We start from the raw sequence: 19,263 nt of genomic DNA, 5'->3' as shown, positions 1-19,263 counted from the left end.
CTTTGTTTTGGCTTCAGCTCTCAGGTTACACCCATGTTCCAGTAAGTTAACCCCTTCATTCCTAAACCCAGATCATAGAGAGGTGGGAGGGGTACCGGCCTCTCCTCTGAACCAGAGGCTCGCAGGTTCAGTTCCTGAGTGGCACATTTCTGTGGTAACCTGGAGCTAGCCATTTCCCCCATTTTCACTCCAGTGAAAACACAGGACGTGTAAGGTAATGAGTCAGACACAGCACAGTGGGTCTCCACGGGAAAACACACTTGGCTACGCGCATAACCACAGACAGCATGACAGAGGGGGCGCAGAGCCGGGATCGCTAATGGCAACCAGCTGCAGGCCACTGTGATGCGCTGCCTGGACTGGTAGCCAGAACAGGGAGGGAGGGGCGTTTATGGACACTCAGGGGAGGCTAAGGAGGGTAGATGATGTCGACAAAACGTTTTAGTAAGTCCTCCACCTCTCTCCCTCTCTCCTGCTCTCCAGCTTGCTCTCTCGGGCAACAGCAAATCTGTGCACCTCCGTCCTCTCCCCTTTCCACAAGAACATAGGCTCTGGGTCTGTCAAGGAGAGTCAGCGTGTACAGATTTCACGATCGACACGCTGGAGAAAGCGTGTGTGTTTGTGGGAGACTGTCCATGCTGTGCCTGCTATCCCCCCTCCCAAACACCCCCACATGCTCCGCTGCCAGTGGCCACACTCCCCCCCCCCCCCCCCCCCCCCCCCCATCCCCCAATCACTCACCCCTGCAGCCTGTGTCCATGACGGGCTCATAGCCGGGAAGGCAGGCGCAGGAGGTGCTGGGCTGGCCCACCCACTGACCGTCCTCTCCGCAGAACATGCGGGGCGTGCCGGGCTTGGCGGAGCGCTGGGCGGCGTGGGCCACGCACTCGCCCTGGGCGTCCTGCACCAGCGTGCGCGGCACCGTCTCGGGGAAGGAGGAGAAGGAGCGCGTCAGGGCGGGGCACTTCTTGAAGAAGACGCGCACGGACAGCAGGGCCATGCAGGCCCCCTGTGCCTGGAAGGCCAGGTAGAAGCCCCGCATGGTCAGCGGGCCCAGCCGCAGCGTCTTCACGTTGGACTTCCTCTCCCCGCCCTTCCGCAGCAGGAAGTCCGCCGCCACCGTGTCCACCTGCGGGAGCCAACGCACAGCCGACATCAGCAAGCAGTGTACCACACACACATTAACACAATTTAACATCTACACATTACAAATGCAGCACTCACATACACATTAAACACAAAACATAAAACACAATTTAACATGCACACATCAAAAATTACACTACTCAACATTTAACACTCACTTCAACATACACAGAATTGGTTCATCACACACATGAACACACACACAGCAACACACTTATGAGTACATAATTATATACACATTACCAGAGCTGAATACACACACACTCGCTCTCTGTGTCTGCTGTAATAGCCCCATTCTGACATGGGCTGCTCAGCTCAGTAGGATCACTGTTGTTCCAGCCTGGCAGTTAGGTAATCGTGGTGTCTCGCCTGAACCTGAAAAAACCCTGAACGGGTTTCCCCACAAAAATCCGGGACGGCTTAGCATAAAGGCATAGTAATGAATGAGTAAACCTGCATTAGCCTCGGTGTACTGAGTGCGAGACAGGTCCTGTCCTGCTGCAGAGCTGTAGTACGGGCGGAGCAAAACCCGCTCTCACCTTGACGTAGGGGTTCTCCATCCAGGGCGGGTGGGTGGGCGTGGCCTCGTCCGAGTCGGCCTGGTAGTAGAGCAGGTTGAAGGTCTCCTTGCAGGTGCGGTGGTGGGCGGGCAGCGAGGAGCACTCCATCATGGTGAAGCGCAGCTCCACGTACACCTGCGACGCCCCCCGCCGCTGGATCAGCTTGCTGCGCAGCCAGTGGCTGCCGGAGCTGTCCGTCGGGCAGATCTGATAGGTCCGCACGCTGGTGCCCTCCTCGTCCAGGCCGCTCACCTCCTCCCACTGGCACAAACGGGGGCGGGGTTAAAGGAGGAAGGGGGAAGGGGGGAAAGGTCAAGGAAGGGTGGAGGGGGAGCGCTGTGGTTAGTTGCCAAGTGATGGAGAAGACTGCAGTAGACTAAAATGGACAACATCTATTGTACTCTATTGTAGACAACTACATCATCAGACTATAAGACAATACAAAATGATACACAGTAAGATACTGTAAGAAATGACAAGGAGAAGAGAGATTTCACAGGGGAAAGAAAGTGGAGAGGAAGAGGACAGAAATGACAGCATGAATGCTAATGTAGATGACAGGAGAGAGAGAGAAAGAGAGAGAGTGAGCGGGCACAGGGGGCTGAGGGACTACAGGAAGGAGAGAGTGTAGAGAAGGCAAGAGAGTCAGAGAAGCACAGGCTTATTACAGGAGAGAAGTAGACACAAACTGAGAAACAGACTCTGCAGGAGATGACAGAGGCAGACAGACAGACACAGAGAGGGAGGGAGGTTTGGACACACCTGGGGGTTCACGCGGGGATAAACGGTCCACTTGAGGTCGGAGGTCTCGGTCTTGGTGTACATCAGGATCTCTGCGAGAAGGAAGCAGGCGGGGTTAAACCGTGTAACACGGTACAGAGCAGCTTCCCACAAGGTTCATAACATGACTCTCAGTATGGTCTACAGTACCCTCTTTGTAAGATACAGCACGGTACAGTGCGGTCCACAGTATAGCTCATCACACGGTTCATAGCGCGGTCGGTCTACAGTTCCCCCCAGTTCGAGACATAGCAGGGGGACAGAGGCAGCGGCAGAGCTCAGTGCATTTGGGGACACGAGCGCAGTTTACACAGCACACCCCACTCCAGCCGGGTGACACTGTAGTCTCCACAGCGCACAGATGGAGTGCCTATCACATGCACCGCAACAACACAGCTGAACCCCACAGCTATCCGGCCATTTCAGCACTCAGCACGGCGGGGTCTGGAGCCTGGCACACAGGACCCATCCCCCCCGCCCCCCCAGTTCCCACCCCTCCACAATTTATAAATAACCTACGGAGAAAATCCCCCCCACCCACCCCAATACACCATCCCAGAGGACTGCGGGACATGGGGACTCGCTGTGGGAACAGGGGAAAAAATCCTAAAATTACACACGCACACGCACACACTCACAAACAGCTCTCCGTTCTGTGATTTAAAAAGCAAGTGAGTTTCTTTAATCTCACAGTCACAGAGTGATTCTTCTTGCTGCGATTGAAGTATTCAGTGTGAAACGGTTTTCAGACTGCAACAATGGCTGTGCGGAGATCACAGCCAGATGGAACTGAACTTTTTAAAGGGTTTTTAAGTTCTGAAAATGTCTTCTTTCCCCTCAGTAGAATTCAGTTCAGTGCATTATGAATGATCATTATTCATTTTGGAGAGCTTGCCTTTCTTAAGCGAAGCCACACGTGTTCTGAGGTCGTTAGTCACCCTCGGGGTTTTCCCCGGCAGACTCAGGTATGTAAAACTCTCCATCCCTCCACCTTTCACAGGAAAGGAAACACCTTTACAGTTAAACTTACTGTTTACTGCATTCTTTCCTCTAAAAAAAAAAAAAAATCTAATTTTCCTCATTTCCCCCTCTGTTTTTGGGTGTAGTGACATGCTGTGGAAGTGTGGCAGACCTTAAGGTGGGAGGGTGAGGGGAACGAGTGGGCCACGGGAACAGGCCTATCGAAGCAGCCTAAATACGGCTCTCTGCCTGTCACGTCCATGCACAGACGACCTGATCTGGCCCCGTGGGAGGAGGCTGAGTGTTGTGTCTGATTCTACTCATCCGCACCCTCCTCATTCACTCTATCATTCCTTTCACCCCCGCCCCCCCCCCCCCCCCCCCCCCTGCCCTAATCTCGATACCTCCTTCCCCACCGTAGTCTTCCTACTCTCCCTTGCTCTGGCCTCCTTCTCCTTTGCTCCCTCTTTCTGGTCTTGTTGCTTGTTGGTCTTCCCCCCCTCACCCCTTCATGCCACATCCCACCCTTCAACTTCCCCCTTCCCCCCCCTCTTCCTCCTCTCTCCTTCTCTCCTTCTCCCTCCATCTGTGTCCTTCCCTGCGTCCCCTGGCGCCCCGATACCTCGCTACCCTGTCCCCCCATGACATGGGGGAGAGAGAGAGAGAGCGAGAAAAAAAGAGTCTGGGCTGCAGAGCAATGATAACCAGAATCCTGCAGGAGAAAGGAGGGATCAAAGCACTCTCCCCCCCCCCCCCCCGCCCCCCTCGCCTCACACCAGAGAAAGGAGGGATGTGGATAGAGGGACAGAAACAGAGGGGGAGAGAGAGAGAGATGGGAGGAGAGGAAGGAGAGATTAATAAACAGACCGAGCGGTGAGAGAGGACTCAGGAGAGGGGAAATAAGGAGGAGGAAAGTGCATTGTGTTCTGAACCAGTAACAGCGTACAGCATGGCGCTGGGGAAATTACCAGGCCCCGCCATATGAGACACGTAGCGGGGAGTGTGCCTGTGCACAGGGGGGTGTTACGGCTTATTAAAAAAAACTCTGGGCCTAAGCATGAATTACATGTCCGTCCTACGCCCTAAAACGGCAGAACACCATTTCTGTAAGGCAAATTGATTTCAGAGAGGCATAGCAAAAACAGGTACGGTATGTGGAAATGGGTCATCCCCCTGCTTGGCCGCTTGCCACGATGAGCTATTTGAGATATCTTGTTATTTAAATGCGTACCAGTCTCCCTCTCTCCCTCTCTCTCACACACACACACACACACACACACACACACACACACACACACACACACACACACACACACATGCAGAAAAGACATTTGTTTGCTTGGCAGTTGCTGACCCAGGGTGACTTGCTCAGCATACGGTTTTACGCAATATCCACATCTGCAGTTGGACACTGACTGCAGCCCTACAGTTTATATACCTCAAGGGTAAAACAGCAGGGGCCCATCTGGGATCCAGAGACACACACACATATTATATATATATATATATATAAACACACCTGCACTTACACATACATACGAGCACATGCACGCACGCGCGCGCGCACACACACACACACACACACACACACACACACACACACACACACACACACACACACACACACACACACACACACACACACACACACACACAGAGGAGATATAAGTGATGGTTATCAGAAAAGGTGTGCGATGGGAATGCAGTGGGAGTGCATTGCCCAGGTGTGTTCAGACAGGTGTGGAACGGTGTCAGCTGAGGAGCAGAGGTGTCAGCTAAACGATAACCATCACGGTTATTATTCAAACCCTGGTGGCTCATCACCCCCGCAGACAGGCAACCGCAGCGGCTGCACTGCAGACACCGTGTCAGAGGGAGCGGTCTGCACACGCCCCCGGGCGAACCGGCCACGCCCCCCCAGAATGGCACCGCGTCACCGGCGTTTCCGACAGAGGCGGCCCTGTCATTACACTTTATGAGCCCGAGTGCCTCTGTGTGTTCCAGCGTGCATGCATGTACAAGTGTTACCAAGGAACATCCCATAATTAACGCGGTGAGGCAGCCGGCATCGAGTTTAATCGACGCCAGTCACTGTCTCCGTCTGCGTGGCGTGACTTCACCATAAGTCACTGTTTCTGTGGAGTATAACAAACAGAGCTGCTCTATTACTGTTGTTAACACATACACACACACTCACACACACACACACACACACACACACACACACACACACACACACACACACACACACACACACACACACACACACACAGTGTAGACCCTTGTTCTAGGATTCTCAGTGCCAGCAGTTTGGATCCAAGCATGACGGAGTGACCTCCAGCCAAAGGAAATCTGAACGGGAGCAGCCAGCTCTCCGGACCCGGCCTGAACTCCGTCAGAATTTTATCATCTTCATTTTCAACATCCCAGCCCTCATTCCAACTGCAGCTTTTGTGCTCCGGCATTTAAAACAGCTGGAGCTGGAGAGGAAAATTCTAAACTCTGGGTCACTCTGGAGATAAGTCACAAAGCCTCAGGGAGTCGACTGCATTAATGAGCTGCTTCCCTCTGACACCGACACACTTACACCACACAGAAACTTCAACAACTCAACACTTTCTCCAACACTTAGGAAAAAGTTGCTGTTGTACTGTGTAAAGCTGCGCAGATCCTAAGCCTGACTTATGCAGTGAACCCGCGCACACTGCAGATTCTGGCAAAGGCAGTAAACCAATGCAGCCTCTGACACACAGCTACAGCGCTCTCTGTATGGCAGGCCCTCAACCTGAACTATGGGGCCACTGACACCATCAGGAATGTTAAAACCCTGCCCTGTCAGGTGACCCTACACGTTCCAGGGTCACAGACGCTCCAGAGTGACTAGATAAAAAGCCCCCCCCCCCCCCCCCCCACGGTCCTAGGGGGGTGATGTCATCATGACCTGTCAAGCCAGGCAGCAGAGCAGTGACTGGAACCAGGCACACAGGCCAAGAGGGTGGGCTAAACCAGACTTAACCCCTCACACCAACCCAGAGACTCACTCTGACATACACATAAATCCTACACAGTCCCATGCACGCACACGCGCACGCGGACACACAGGCCCAGACACAGACACACAGACACAGAGTCAGAGACAGAGCCAGACACACACACACACACTGCACTGAGTGTGCTGGGAGCAGCAGCAGCAGCAGCAGGATGGGCTCCAGGCAGTAGCTCCGTTAGAGAGGATGTTTCTGGGGTGAAGTCACTCAGAGGGTCCGGGAAATTAAACCGAACAGACACCTTCTGACACACAGCAGCTTTCTGACGACCTGCAGGAGGCACGCACGAACACACATGCGCACACTCGCAATGCACATGAATGCATACTGGCACGCATCCTCTCGCACGCACACACACACCATTAACACCACACACACCCGTACCCAGAACACACACGCCAACATTCATTTCAACACACATGTAGCAGAGGAAATTCACACACCAAAACAAAGACACACCCTTACGGATAAATGCAAATCCACACTCTCTCTCTCCCTGATGAACAGCGTAACTTTTCTAAATAAACAAGATGCCAGCCGAGGGCAGTCAGCAAACAGAGAGCGGCTTCCCTCCCTCCGCGGAGCGGAAGCCTCTCCTTTCATACTCATCTCTTGCTGGGTCTTTCCCTGCTGGCCACAGGGACTCGGTGGACTCAGAGCAGCCGCCAGCGCTACCCTGTAATTACACTGTTTTAATTAGTGGGGAAAGGAGAGCACGAATTAGACAACACCAAATCTGGGGGAGAACGTGAGGGGCAGACGGAGGAGGGAAGGGACGGACAGAGGGGTGTGCCACAGGGAGGGAGAGGGTAGGGTGACGTGCCAACACATACACAGACATACACACACACACACACACACACACACACACAGGGCAATACATCTATACTTTCTAGTCCTGGCACCACACTCCACTTATCCACTCGCACACACCAGTAACTGCTGCACTGGACTCTGAGTGTGTGTGTGGGTGTGTGTGCGTGTGTGCTCATAGTCTACTGTGTGTATGCTTTTCTGTGTTGCATGTAAACCTCTAAACAATTTCCACAACCTCCCCCCAGAGAAAGTATTGCCAAAAAGTATGGCCTGATAAACAGCCTTACATGGCGATGGAAAACAAACACCTCTAATGTGATGCGAATTCCTGCTCTGGTTAGGAAGGGGATCAGATAAAGTGCTGTGTGTGTGACCACAGTACTGGCAGTGAGGTGTGCCGGCATGAGGAGAGAGAGGCCACACCCCCCGATGACCGCACAATGCAGGGCTCATGGACGCCAGGACTCCTGTGCGGTAGTCAGCCAACCACCCGAGACCAGATCCCATGCTCACATCGTCAAGGCCACCACACACGTCCCTGTTACCTGTCTCAACTCAACCTCCAACGAACAGGGTGTCACACCAAAATGCTAACCACACCTCAGAGCAGGTGAGACCGGGTTATAGGGGTCATAACCAGAGGAGTGACCCAAAAAGGACCAGAAGGAACCCGGTTAAACCCCTCTGTCGCTGCTCATGTGCTTTGGGGACAGTGTGACACAGATAGAGGTAAAGGAATAGAACAGGAACGTTGTATTCCCAGGTGGGGTCACGCTGCTGTACCTCTGAGCAAAGAACTAAACCTGGACAGCTTCCGTGCATATCCAGCTGCGCATGGAGATTCCATGTAAAATGTAAATTCATGGATATGAGTTTACAGTCAGTTTACTCTGCATTGCTTCTCTTTATCAGAGTACCTGCTTTGACTGAGCCACCTGTACAGTAAAGACTGAAAGAGTTCTGAAGCTGAAGGCCCAAATTTCAGCGCATAAGGCACCAAAGCACTCGAAAAATGCTCCACGGCTAACACCCCGGGTCTTAAAATATTAATTTTGCCCCAAAAACCAAACATCTCATGAGTTCTTCACTATAAAGTGTGCTGAGTCTTTGTTCATCTACATTCTAACTGCAGCCATCAGCCCCGTGTGTTCCAGCAAGACTCCCTGGCACAAAGGATGCCAGACAACTGCACACACCAGACTGCAGGGCTCTCCATTCTGCCGAGACGGCCACAGAAAACCGCACCATTACCAAAGTTTACAGGACCACTCCCCTACTCGTCTGAGCATGAGGAGGGAGGACGGGCGCCGATGTAACCGATGTCTAAACACACTGTCAGCGTAATCAGGTTTACAGGCCTAAGGTTAAAATGGGGTTCCCGGAACGCCTAGTCAACACATATTGCTCTTAGGACATTTCAGCACAATGATAGTAAAAGGTCACATGATAATGACGTGTGTTGGACATCACTCATCCTGCCTGGGCCTCATTAGGGTCACTGGGACCTCACAATAAAAAAAAAGAGGAGATTAATTTATATATTTTTTTCCTCGCTTTGATGGCAAACCAAAGTCTGTGAGAGAATAACGTCCTCAAAGCTCAACTGGGAAGAGTTGGGTCAGAGAACCGAAAGCTGGCCGCGCCCAGGAGAGTGAATCGGAGCCAGGCCGCCTTTTTACGAAGATGAGGAAAGTGCTTTTTCTGTTTGCCAAAATGAAGGTTACACAGTGCAAACGCGATATGTGCCCTGATTAAAACAGAGTCCATATGGAGCGGGATAGAGCAGGGAGGGGTGGGGTGAGGTGGGCGTAGCCCGAATAGGACGAAGTATCTGGACCGGGGCAGTGAATGCATATAAAACGGAGGAGAAAGTCTTGTACTGAGGTTGTCATTTCACAGTTTAATGGGAGATCAGTGTCAATTAAGCGCTTAGTGTAAGCGAGCTAAATTACACACATCGCCAGCGCTGCCTGGCTCCAAAACACAGTCTCAGCGTAATTAGAGTGGTGTAACGAGGCTGGCCGTGCCACTCGCCCTCGCCGAACGGAAAAATCACAATCAAAGAGTCTGGCAGCCATGCTGTGTGCGTGTGTGTGTGCGCGCGTGTGTGTGTGCATGAGCATGTGACTCTGCGTGTGTGCAAGTTTTTGTGTGTGTGTGTGACACAGGAATGCCAATCGCTCTCCGACAGACGCGAAAACAGCTGGAAATGGCAGGGAGATCAAAGGAACAAAGGAAAGGGAGGCACACACAGACACACACTCACACTCACACGCACACACACTCAATGCCCTTAGATACACAAATATGCACTCTCATTACCGTATGTACCCAAAGACATGTGCTCACAAATCTATACACACATAGAGGCAATATGTCTTTACAAATGCCCCCCCCCCCCCCCCCCCCCAACTCACACGCACACACACACTCGCACCCGTTTGCCCTACATCTCATAGTCGTCCAGAATGTTTTTCTCCCTGGCATATATCTCTAAGTGTGTCAGACTGTCAGGTTATTCTCCTGGCCGCTCCTGCACCAGCAGTTCCTCACACAGCATGATATCACACTTCACCTTACACTTCTGTGTATATACACATATATACTGAGTTAAACACACACAGTATGGGGGTACACCGACAGAACAGTCCACCATACACAACATGATATCACCATGATGATTCCTCCAACTGGAGGACATTATTTATTAGCTTTGTGCATGACCTTAATCATTCTTGTTATTTCCTACATGGACTGTATTTTCCATGTGCACAGATAAATATTTACTGAAGCAATGCAGGTTGGGGTTCCACACTCAAAAGTACAATAGCGGGGCCCCTTCATGGGAATTGAGCCAGCATCCTTCCCATTTACTGTGGTTAACTCTGTAAGAACAGGGGGGTGTCCACGTTTCCCTGCATGTGATGGGGGCCGTTGGGGCTCCTGAGGGAATTCCACTGCGTGTGGTCCCCCGTAGCCGCCCCGGGCTCCGAGCACCTCCACTCTCCCCGGCGGTCTGAACCCTCCGCTCGTCCCTCCGGTCAGAGATGGATATCTGGGAGTGCACCGATGGGCTTCCTGCCTTTGAGTCACCGCTGGACGCTGTTTGTTTAACCTGCAGATTGTGCTGCCGGGCAGCGCGGGAATAGCTCTCCCCTAGCCTCTCCCTCCCTCTATCCTTCCATGTTTCTCTCTCTCTACCTTTCTTTTTCTCAGTGTGTTTCATTGCTCCCTCTGTCTCCTCACACACACAATCACACATTCACACACACACACTAGACAAACATGTAAAGCTCTCTAAATGATTTGTGGATTCTATCAAACATACTTACACACACACATATACATGCGCAAACACGCACACACATAGGCTCCCCTTTCACGCACGCCAGATCATCCTCAAATCTTCTTCCACGCAGCTCCGAGGACAAGCGTGCCCCCCCCCCCCCCGCGTGCCTTCCAGGGGCCCAACTACACCACCCCGCTCTGCCTTATCAACTTATCAACAGAAGCTCCCCCGCCGTTCACCGTCTCAACACAGGAGTGTTTTCAGCACACGGCCAGAATTCGAACGAGGCAATACTCCTCTCTCCTGTCTTCCAATCCTGCCCCGACGCTACCGTATCTGAACAACAAACGGCGGCTTGGATACAGACGGTAAACGCCACTTCAAACCGAAAAGGCGCTTTCCCATGCGGATCCTGGGACGGATCCTCTGTGCCTTTACCTTGACTGCACACAACAAAAATCCCTTGCCCTGTAGACCCATTAGTCTTTATCTTGAAGAGCTTTAATCCAATCATCTGTGTTCACTATCAGAACTACGGCCCTTCCTGCTCAGGCACTGTGTCAGGACATACAAAGTGAAACAGATGTTTGGTAGGATTAGCGAGATTAGCGAGTTACCTTTCGCTCTTGCACGACAACGACACGTGAGGAAACGGCAGCAGAAGGATCACGTTCGAACCCAGCAGCGGCTTTGCGCTGTACCTCCTAGGCCGAAAACTCACACCCTTGCATTAAACTAAATCATCCAAACACAACCACTGATTATCACCCGTGGAACAGCCCTGAGAAAACACTGGTGCAAGGCTACAGAGGAAACAGATGCGCTTTCATGCCACTTCATGCTTAAAGTCAGGGAAAGTGCTGAGAGCCAGCATGTTTCCACCCTGGTTCTCAAGGCCTGAAACAGTTTTACTGTTGGGATCTGTGAACGGCAGAGCATGTGGACGCCTGGGTGAACGAGCAGGATTCATACAGCATGAGGCGCACAGACAGACGCTATGGCTTCGCTGGGACGGCACAGGAACCTGGTGCACACACCCCAGCCGTTACCAGTTTTCTTTTCCCCTCAATCTGTCAGCTGGTAATTCGTTATTTCAGGGAGAGCGGGGTGACCGATACGGGGAGCGACTGATACGGTGGATTTTACAGGCGCACGGGGATATGAGGCGCAGCGCGGTGGAGGATCAGGGGGAGGGATTATCACAGCGCTCGGGCTGCTGGGGCTCCCCACTGCTCGGCTCCATCTCCCTGGGAAGCAGGTGTAGGACACTTCAGTGATTATCACTTTACACGGTGCTCAAGCAGAGTCATGCGCATACACTGCATACACACATACGCATATATACACACACATACACGCAGACATACACACACATGCAGGCGAACACATTCACACATACACACAAATACAAGTAGTCACACACACAGCCAAGGGTGGGTGCATGGATGCACGCACTCACACACACACACACAGACACACACACACACAGTATGTTGGGGCTGCGTGCAGCTGTGAGGAGGGTGTGTGAGTCATGGCAAGATTAACGCGCTCTCAATTTATCATTAATCCTCAGATTTTACACTTCATTCCCACGTCTTTACACTTCGTGGAGCTCCAGCATCCATTCCCACCAAACCCTCTGCTGATCCCGATCCCTCCCCCACTCTCTCTCTCTCCCTCATTACAGTAGACTCAGCAGACTCGCCCCTCCTGAGGGACGCACACAGCGCACATTTATACAGCTGGACGTTCACTCAAGCAGCTCTGCTTAAAAATGCACGGCCCCAGGGACACGGCGGCCGCGCCCCACCCGGGAATCAAACCCATGACCTTTTGGCTAGAAGCATCGTTCCTGAACCACTTCTCACTGAAAAGCACTACTACCACTCATGCTCTCACTCCCTGTGTTTCAGTGAGCTTCTCTCTCTCCCTCTGCATTTCTCAGTCTCTTAATTTTCCCCTCCATCTCTGAGTGGTGCTGGGGTGAAGGAGGGAGCACGAAAAAAAAGGCTTGCGGGGGAGGGGAAGGGGTGGGAGTGTGTGTGTTTGTGGGGGGGGGGGGGATGAGGTGGGGGGTTTGGGAGATATTCAATTAATGAAATAAGAGCAGCAGGTAAATCCTCACCTGGTCACTGGATTTGGCACCTTACAAAGTCACAGCACCTCCAACAGTAAACATCACCGAAAAGCAGTGAACAAACAAATCCCCACAGCCTCGCCAAACCTGGCTGACACTGGACAAGGATGAAAAATAATTCTGCAGAATTCCTCAACACCGACGTCTCCTGATTACTAAAATAATAAAGCACCAGGCATGTTCAAACTAAAATGTCTTTTCACTTCCACACACACACACACACACACACACACACCAATGTACATGCATGTACACAAATAGATACACACTAAAACACTTTAAACAAACGGCACCACACAGAGGCCCGAACATACTGGAGGCATTAGCAGGGTTTCCAAACTGATTTTTTTTAAAAGCGACCACGCCTGTGTTGTTGAAAGGGAAACGCGAGGTCCTTCCTCACAAGGCTACATTAAAAGTAGAGCAAAACTGCCATTCCGCCAAATTTCACATGCAAATCATCACTTCAGTATTAGCATAATACTTTGAACTTAAAATTACCCAAAAAAAAAATCAAATGCTTCATTTACCCCCCTCCCAACAAAAAAAGTGCGGAAGACTTTTTAAAAAAACACACACACAGGACGCAAGAGCAGAGTAGAAATTTCAGTACAGAACTCCCTAACTCTGAAAATGTCTGTACTTCTTGAAGAGGCTAATCGTGGGATTAAGCGACACAGAGAGATATGGGTGTGGGGGGAATGGATCGCTTTAAATGCAAATCCCTGTCTTATAAAAATCGGTTCCATTTAATGGGATTTCGGGCAGCAGATCCGCATTTCTACAGCAGGGGAGCCGTCGCAAAGAGCAAACACTCCTGCACCGGCACCACAAAGAGAACGGGGAGACACGAGAAACAAAAACAGCAACAAACCGGGGGACCCAACCTTCACGTCTAATGCTGCACATCCTACACACACACACACACACACACACACAGAGACACACACACACACACACATCCCAACCCTCCTTCTGCTATGAAATCCACACTTACACACTCCGCGTGGTGCTTAAAATGGAAGACCTGATGCAGATGGAGAGAGGAAGGGAGAGAGACAGAGAGAGAGAGAGAGAGAGACAGAGAGAGGGAGAGCAAGAAAAAGAGAACTGAAAGAAAAAGGAGGAGGAAATGAGAGGGAGAGAAAGGGATAAGCCCCTTAAAGTTTCTTTTCAGGATCACGGAATTTAAATAATGATTTTCAAAGCAGGATTTGATTGTATTCTTCGGGCTTGCGCCAGTGTGTTAAGTTGCCTCTCTGTTAGTCCTTTTTTCTTCAAGTGTTCAGCACAATAGGATTTGAAATTTCACAGCAACAGCTCGAGCCCAAAAGGATCGCTCATTCTGGGTGGATTAGAATCTGAGCAGCAAGCTGTTTTTATTGTGCCATAAAGAGATGAGATTGTGCAAAATTAATTTTTAAAAAGGGAAGAGGAGAGCGTACTGTAATATGCCCCGTTCGTTATGAGGTTAGATTGCGGTGCCTTTTTGCTTTTAACAGCAGAGCCCCTTCTCCAAGACGACTCAATGTTTACATTTTCACACATTCTGACAGACTTCAGGTTTTTCTCTACCACATTAGCTGAGGGAAAGCGCCTGGCCTGCGGATAGGTGTGGGATTAAGATCTGCAAAAATTCCAAAGTCCGGCGCTTGAATCACGACTCCGTGCACGGCTATCTAAACCTGCCTTCTGGAGAACATTAGAGAGATGCGATTCCAAATAAAAGCATGACAGGACTTCAGGGTAACATAAAAGAACATCAAACACGAGGCCCAATGAGCAAACGCAGCCCGCCGGAGGCTTTCGGGAGGCCAGGAGGATTGCCGCTCGAGATGAAGCACTAAAATGCCTCTCATCTGAGACACAGGTGACTGCAATTGTCACTGTTGTGATGTATTACAAATTAGCCTTTTAAAGGTGTGTTTTAGAGCACAAAAGACCCCAATGGGCCCCACTGTGGAAAAAAAAAAGTAGTTTGATATCCGTGACTAAAGCGCCAGGACTGACAGAGGTGTAGTTTTTCTGCTTTACCCCTTAACATACCAAAGAAATCTGACATCTTAACCAAGCGGCTGCTGTTTTTCAACTGCCAGCAGACCTCAGAACACAAACAACAAAAAACATTTCCAAACATCCCCCAAACTTTTCAAATTATTCTTAAAAGCTGCTCCCTGTTCTGACTATATAAGCACCGTACTCTGTGCTCAGATTCATGTTAGATCATGAAAAAAATGCAATTAAAATAAATATGAAACATGTCCATAAGCGTGTTTTTTTTCCTTCATGATTTAAGGGAGCGGTTTGAGAATAGACAAGCAAATGGGGGGGCCATTTCACTGCAACACCAAAATCCCCAAAACCCCGCTACAGGACTGGAACAGCGCTTCTGAACAGGACGCCCACGGCAGCTCCCGTGCAGGCCCACATGCGGTCTATGGTGCGCTCCTCCGAAAAGCACAGGCCCTTACACGGCAGTAAATGAGGGAGCTCGGCGGAAACCAGCACGCTGTTTCTGATTATGGCAAACCTCTACCAATGGGAGGAAGTGGCAGAGCAGCACAACTGGAGACGGTCAGAAACCTGCGGCTTACAACGCGGGGCCCACTGCTCTGAACAACACAATATCCCACCAGTGCAGCACCTTTTCCTCGGCCTAAATCTGGTGCGCCTGGACTTTTTCCCCTCATATCAGAGCTTCTCATAAACGTTCTAGACCCGTGTCAGGGATTTATAAGTCCCATGCGGTTTATCCAGGCATAAACTTTTTTCTTTTTTTTGCCAAATTGCTAAATCCCTTTTTAGTTTCATTAGAGACAGAATGTCACAATATCCACTTAAAACAGAAGACTTGCGCAGAAATCACAAAGAAAAAATGATGATGGCATATCGCATCACACACGCCCATGGCCTTTTCATCCACCCTGAACAACACCTTTTAGAGTGCACTGAGGGGTGAGTGGCCCTTCACAATCTTAAGTAAAAACCTGTCATTTTGACACAGCCGGATTTAATGCACCGTTTTAAACGTTTCAGGGTTTATATGCAATTATATTAATGCTTTTCGGAGAAATCAAGTACTGGGAACGAACGAAGCACAGTTTAGACAGCACACAGCCATTAAAGCACAGCAGTCAAACTGACTGACTCAAGTGTAATCAAGGTAATGCGCGTACAAAAGTCACCAACTGGCTGTTACAGAGGCACCAAAACTAGACTATCAATCACCCTCATCCTCTACTGCAATTACAATGATCGATTAAGGAGTCTAGCTGATTAGTTGGGTAATATTAAAGATTTAAGTACAACAATAAACATGCATACAGCGTGGCAGTGAAATATCTGAAAGGGCGACGCTCTTTTGAAAAGCACTGTAACCTGGCATCCACAGCGCGTCTCAGGGCTGCGGCGGCACCACGGAACCGCAGAGGGTGCGATCGTCTAATTCACCCGACCGCGCACTGTCATCACCACAATTTCGGACATTTTTTTATCCATCACTCACACCCACGAACTCTCCCCGTTTCACAACAGAACGGGGACACGACAGTAACAGACTCAACGGGAAGATGTGATGTTTTACCAGAGCCGATTACTACAAAAATGAGAAAGAAATGAAATAAAAGGTATCAGGGAAATAGCCTACAGTTAAAGATGAATAATCTCGAATCGTGTATGCAGTTATTTAACATGCCCTACACTAAAATGAAGACAGCGTTTAACAGCCCCTCTGGTTAAAACATTTCCATTACAATCACGGCCAAAGGACAGGATTTAGGACAAAAATATTTCCAACTCTCCTTTCGGTGAAAAACTACATCTAGCAGTTTCCTATACGGAATTGGCCCAATAGTGGCCATACGGGGATCACACACGACGAGGAAACAAACAATAAAAAAAACTTTTTCCAGAAAGTTACATTCATATGAAGTCCGCAGAGTTTTAACAAGTCTTTTCACAACGTCGGCAGAAACCAGTATTTTATTAAGGCCAATGGCCTAGTTTGTGTGTAGCTAGTATCGGTAATCTCGCAACCAAGAGTTAATCAAAGCATGCTGGAAAGATCGAATAGTTAAAATCTCCTCTGTCATGTTAACGGCGCTTTTTGTCATTCAATTGTTGTAGATAAACCCACAAATTGCAAATTACAAAGTTACTAAGTAGCTAACTACACTGTGAATAACTATTTCCTTTACTAACATTTGGTGATACCCGCCGTTTTGGAAAAGGGTAAATTTTAAACTGACAAACTACATCCTCGGAGGGCACATTAGAAGACTAACACATTCATAGTAGATCTCATATTTTTGCGAATGAGAAACGTCGACAGCGTAAAGAGTCACCAATATATTTAATAAATGTAGCGTCATCTTCAGTGTAGTGGGAACTGGTTATAGAAGATTTATTATGAAAATAAGCTTTAATAAAATAAACTTTAAGATACTGATTCACATAGTTGATGTTACGATCACATGAACATTAGTACTGACACAACCAATTCCATTTGAGACAACAATAAAAAAAACATGAAACAAGAAATGATGTTTTAGGAAAAAATAAATAAAGAAAGAAACTTTCAAATAAAGAACATACCAGCTGTAAAATATTGTGTCCGCACAATTATTCATAATTGGCTCTTTTTTTACCCAATAATCTGTAATAATGTAGGTACGTACCTTCGTCTGCAGTCAAGTGACCGAGAAACTCGACCAGGATAATCCCAATCGCAGCGAGAAGAGTCGAGGACAGGCGCTCCATAGCGGTAGATAATTAAGTGAGAATTAACCTATTCTGCCAAAGGAACAAAAAAAACTTCACAGTTTTTTATCGACAAAAAACGTGTCTTTTATACACTGGGTCAGCTGGGCAGTGTACCCACGGACTGTGCTTTTGCCACCATCAGTGACGGACAATGGGTGAAAACCAGAGTCTGAATGCAGACCTAGTTCGTTAAATCACACACCGCGGAACTTTGCATCCAAACCTAAAGTCAAAGTGGTGGAGTGTGGGGTCGAAATATGTCCCAAAAATGCAAACTTCAAATATCGCTGCATCAAAAGTCAATTTTATTTTGCGAATTCAAGAAGTGCACTCATTGACGGTCACGGTGAGATGGCGAAATGTCCGAGGTCCATATATGATGGAGAATCGCTTCCAATAACCATCGACTGCCTAATGTCCGTCCCTGATCTGCAGTTTTAGGTTATGTTATTTTTCTTCTGTTCCAATATTCCATATCCTCCCAGTACTCCAGAAATAGGATACGACGAGGAAACAGCGGAAAACACTCTCGACTGTCGACCGGGTATAGGCTACTCTTTGTCAACGTGATTTGAGTTCTTGCCACAATTTGTCTTTCAAAAAGGACAAGCGCAGCTCCAAACAAAACGATAAAACAGCTCAAGTGTCCTTGCAAGTTTAGACGCTATCATTAAAATGAGAAATGGCTGGGTACGTTAACTGAAATTGCAATCGAACTCAGGACTTGTTTCCGTGCTAAGGTGACTCCGCTAACAGGGTTTCACTCTCCGCGAGACCACATTCCTTTGTATTTTTCGCCTTTCTTTTAAAAATGAAGTCATTTTCTTGTGGTCAGCCGCTTGCTGTGTTGGTCCATTATTGATGCGTTTCAAAAGACGTGGACGACCAAACCCGAGAGTCTTCCGAAAACACGCCTGCCGAAACAAAATGTAAACGCTTCAAAACATAATACAGGCGAACAATGAAGTTGAGCACCTCCAACTTGCCTTCGCGTGCACCCCTGCAAGCCGCGGACAACGTTCTCAACGTGAATCTGCGCCAGGCTCCGTTCCATGTGCCCGCCCCGTACAACATGTCACACAATGTCTAGCCTCCCATTGGCTTGCTCAGTTGTCAGTGTATTAATGTGTACAACTATCAAAGAGCCTAATTTGGGGCAGGTGGACCCATGACTGAGACGTTTTGATTTATTGAAATGAACAGTAGGTATCCATTTGAAGGCCAGCATACATTAAGCGTTGTTACTCTAACCCCGCGGGTTTTGTGTTTGGACGGGTAAATTTGTCTGTTTTACCACCAGAGATTTAGGTTGACCCAAAGGGAGGAGGGTCTGCAATCTCTGATTGCTCTTGTCATTCAGTCTGCAGTCCGCAGTTCTTTCAAGAGTGACGTTTTAGCCTGATGTTGAAAAACAGAGGTGCATGTATCGAATTCATTTAAGCATCGACATACATAAAATAAGATAAAAGTGAAGCTGAAAATCTTAAACTACCTAAAGCTGAAAGACTGAACGCTGTTGGCAATAGCCTTCATCAGTGAAATGCTGTTACTCTGTTGGCTTTCTTTTTGAGAAGTACCATTTCACTGGTGAAAGCATTATTTCGAAATGTTTTATTCTTTAGTCTAATCTTTGTTTAGAAACATTGTGGGGGAGCTTTTATAAGTATTTACGGTAAATCCACAGTGCTATTTGATCAATTTAATGTTTCAGAAGGTGAACATAACACAAAACTAAATAGAGAAACATGTCACCTTCCTCTGCATGTG

General features: G+C 49.0%; 1 protein-coding gene across 1 annotated transcript in view; it reads right to left on the bottom strand.

The window, feature by feature from the left end:
• ephb4a (eph receptor B4a) overlaps positions 1-18,502 on the bottom strand; it is a 35,482-nt gene extending 16,980 nt beyond the window's left edge. Inside the window, exons 1-4 of the mRNA XM_036523073.1 lie at positions 17,412-18,502; positions 2,469-2,539; positions 1,686-1,967; positions 742-1,129 (exon numbers count right to left, since the gene is read on the bottom strand). Of these exons, the coding sequence (XP_036378966.1) occupies positions 742-1,129; positions 1,686-1,967; positions 2,469-2,539; positions 17,412-17,493 (823 nt within the window). The 5' untranslated portion in view covers positions 17,494-18,502. The remainder of the gene's footprint in view (positions 1-741; positions 1,130-1,685; positions 1,968-2,468; positions 2,540-17,411) is intronic.
• Between the last annotated feature and the right edge of the window lie 761 nt (positions 18,503-19,263).

This window comes from Megalops cyprinoides, chromosome 3 (genome assembly GCF_013368585.1).
Source record: "Megalops cyprinoides isolate fMegCyp1 chromosome 3, fMegCyp1.pri, whole genome shotgun sequence".
NCBI classification, from domain to species: domain Eukaryota; kingdom Metazoa; phylum Chordata; class Actinopteri; order Elopiformes; family Megalopidae; genus Megalops; species Megalops cyprinoides.
Note: the sequence above shows the minus strand (reverse complement) of the source record. Positions and strands in the feature narration are given on the sequence as shown.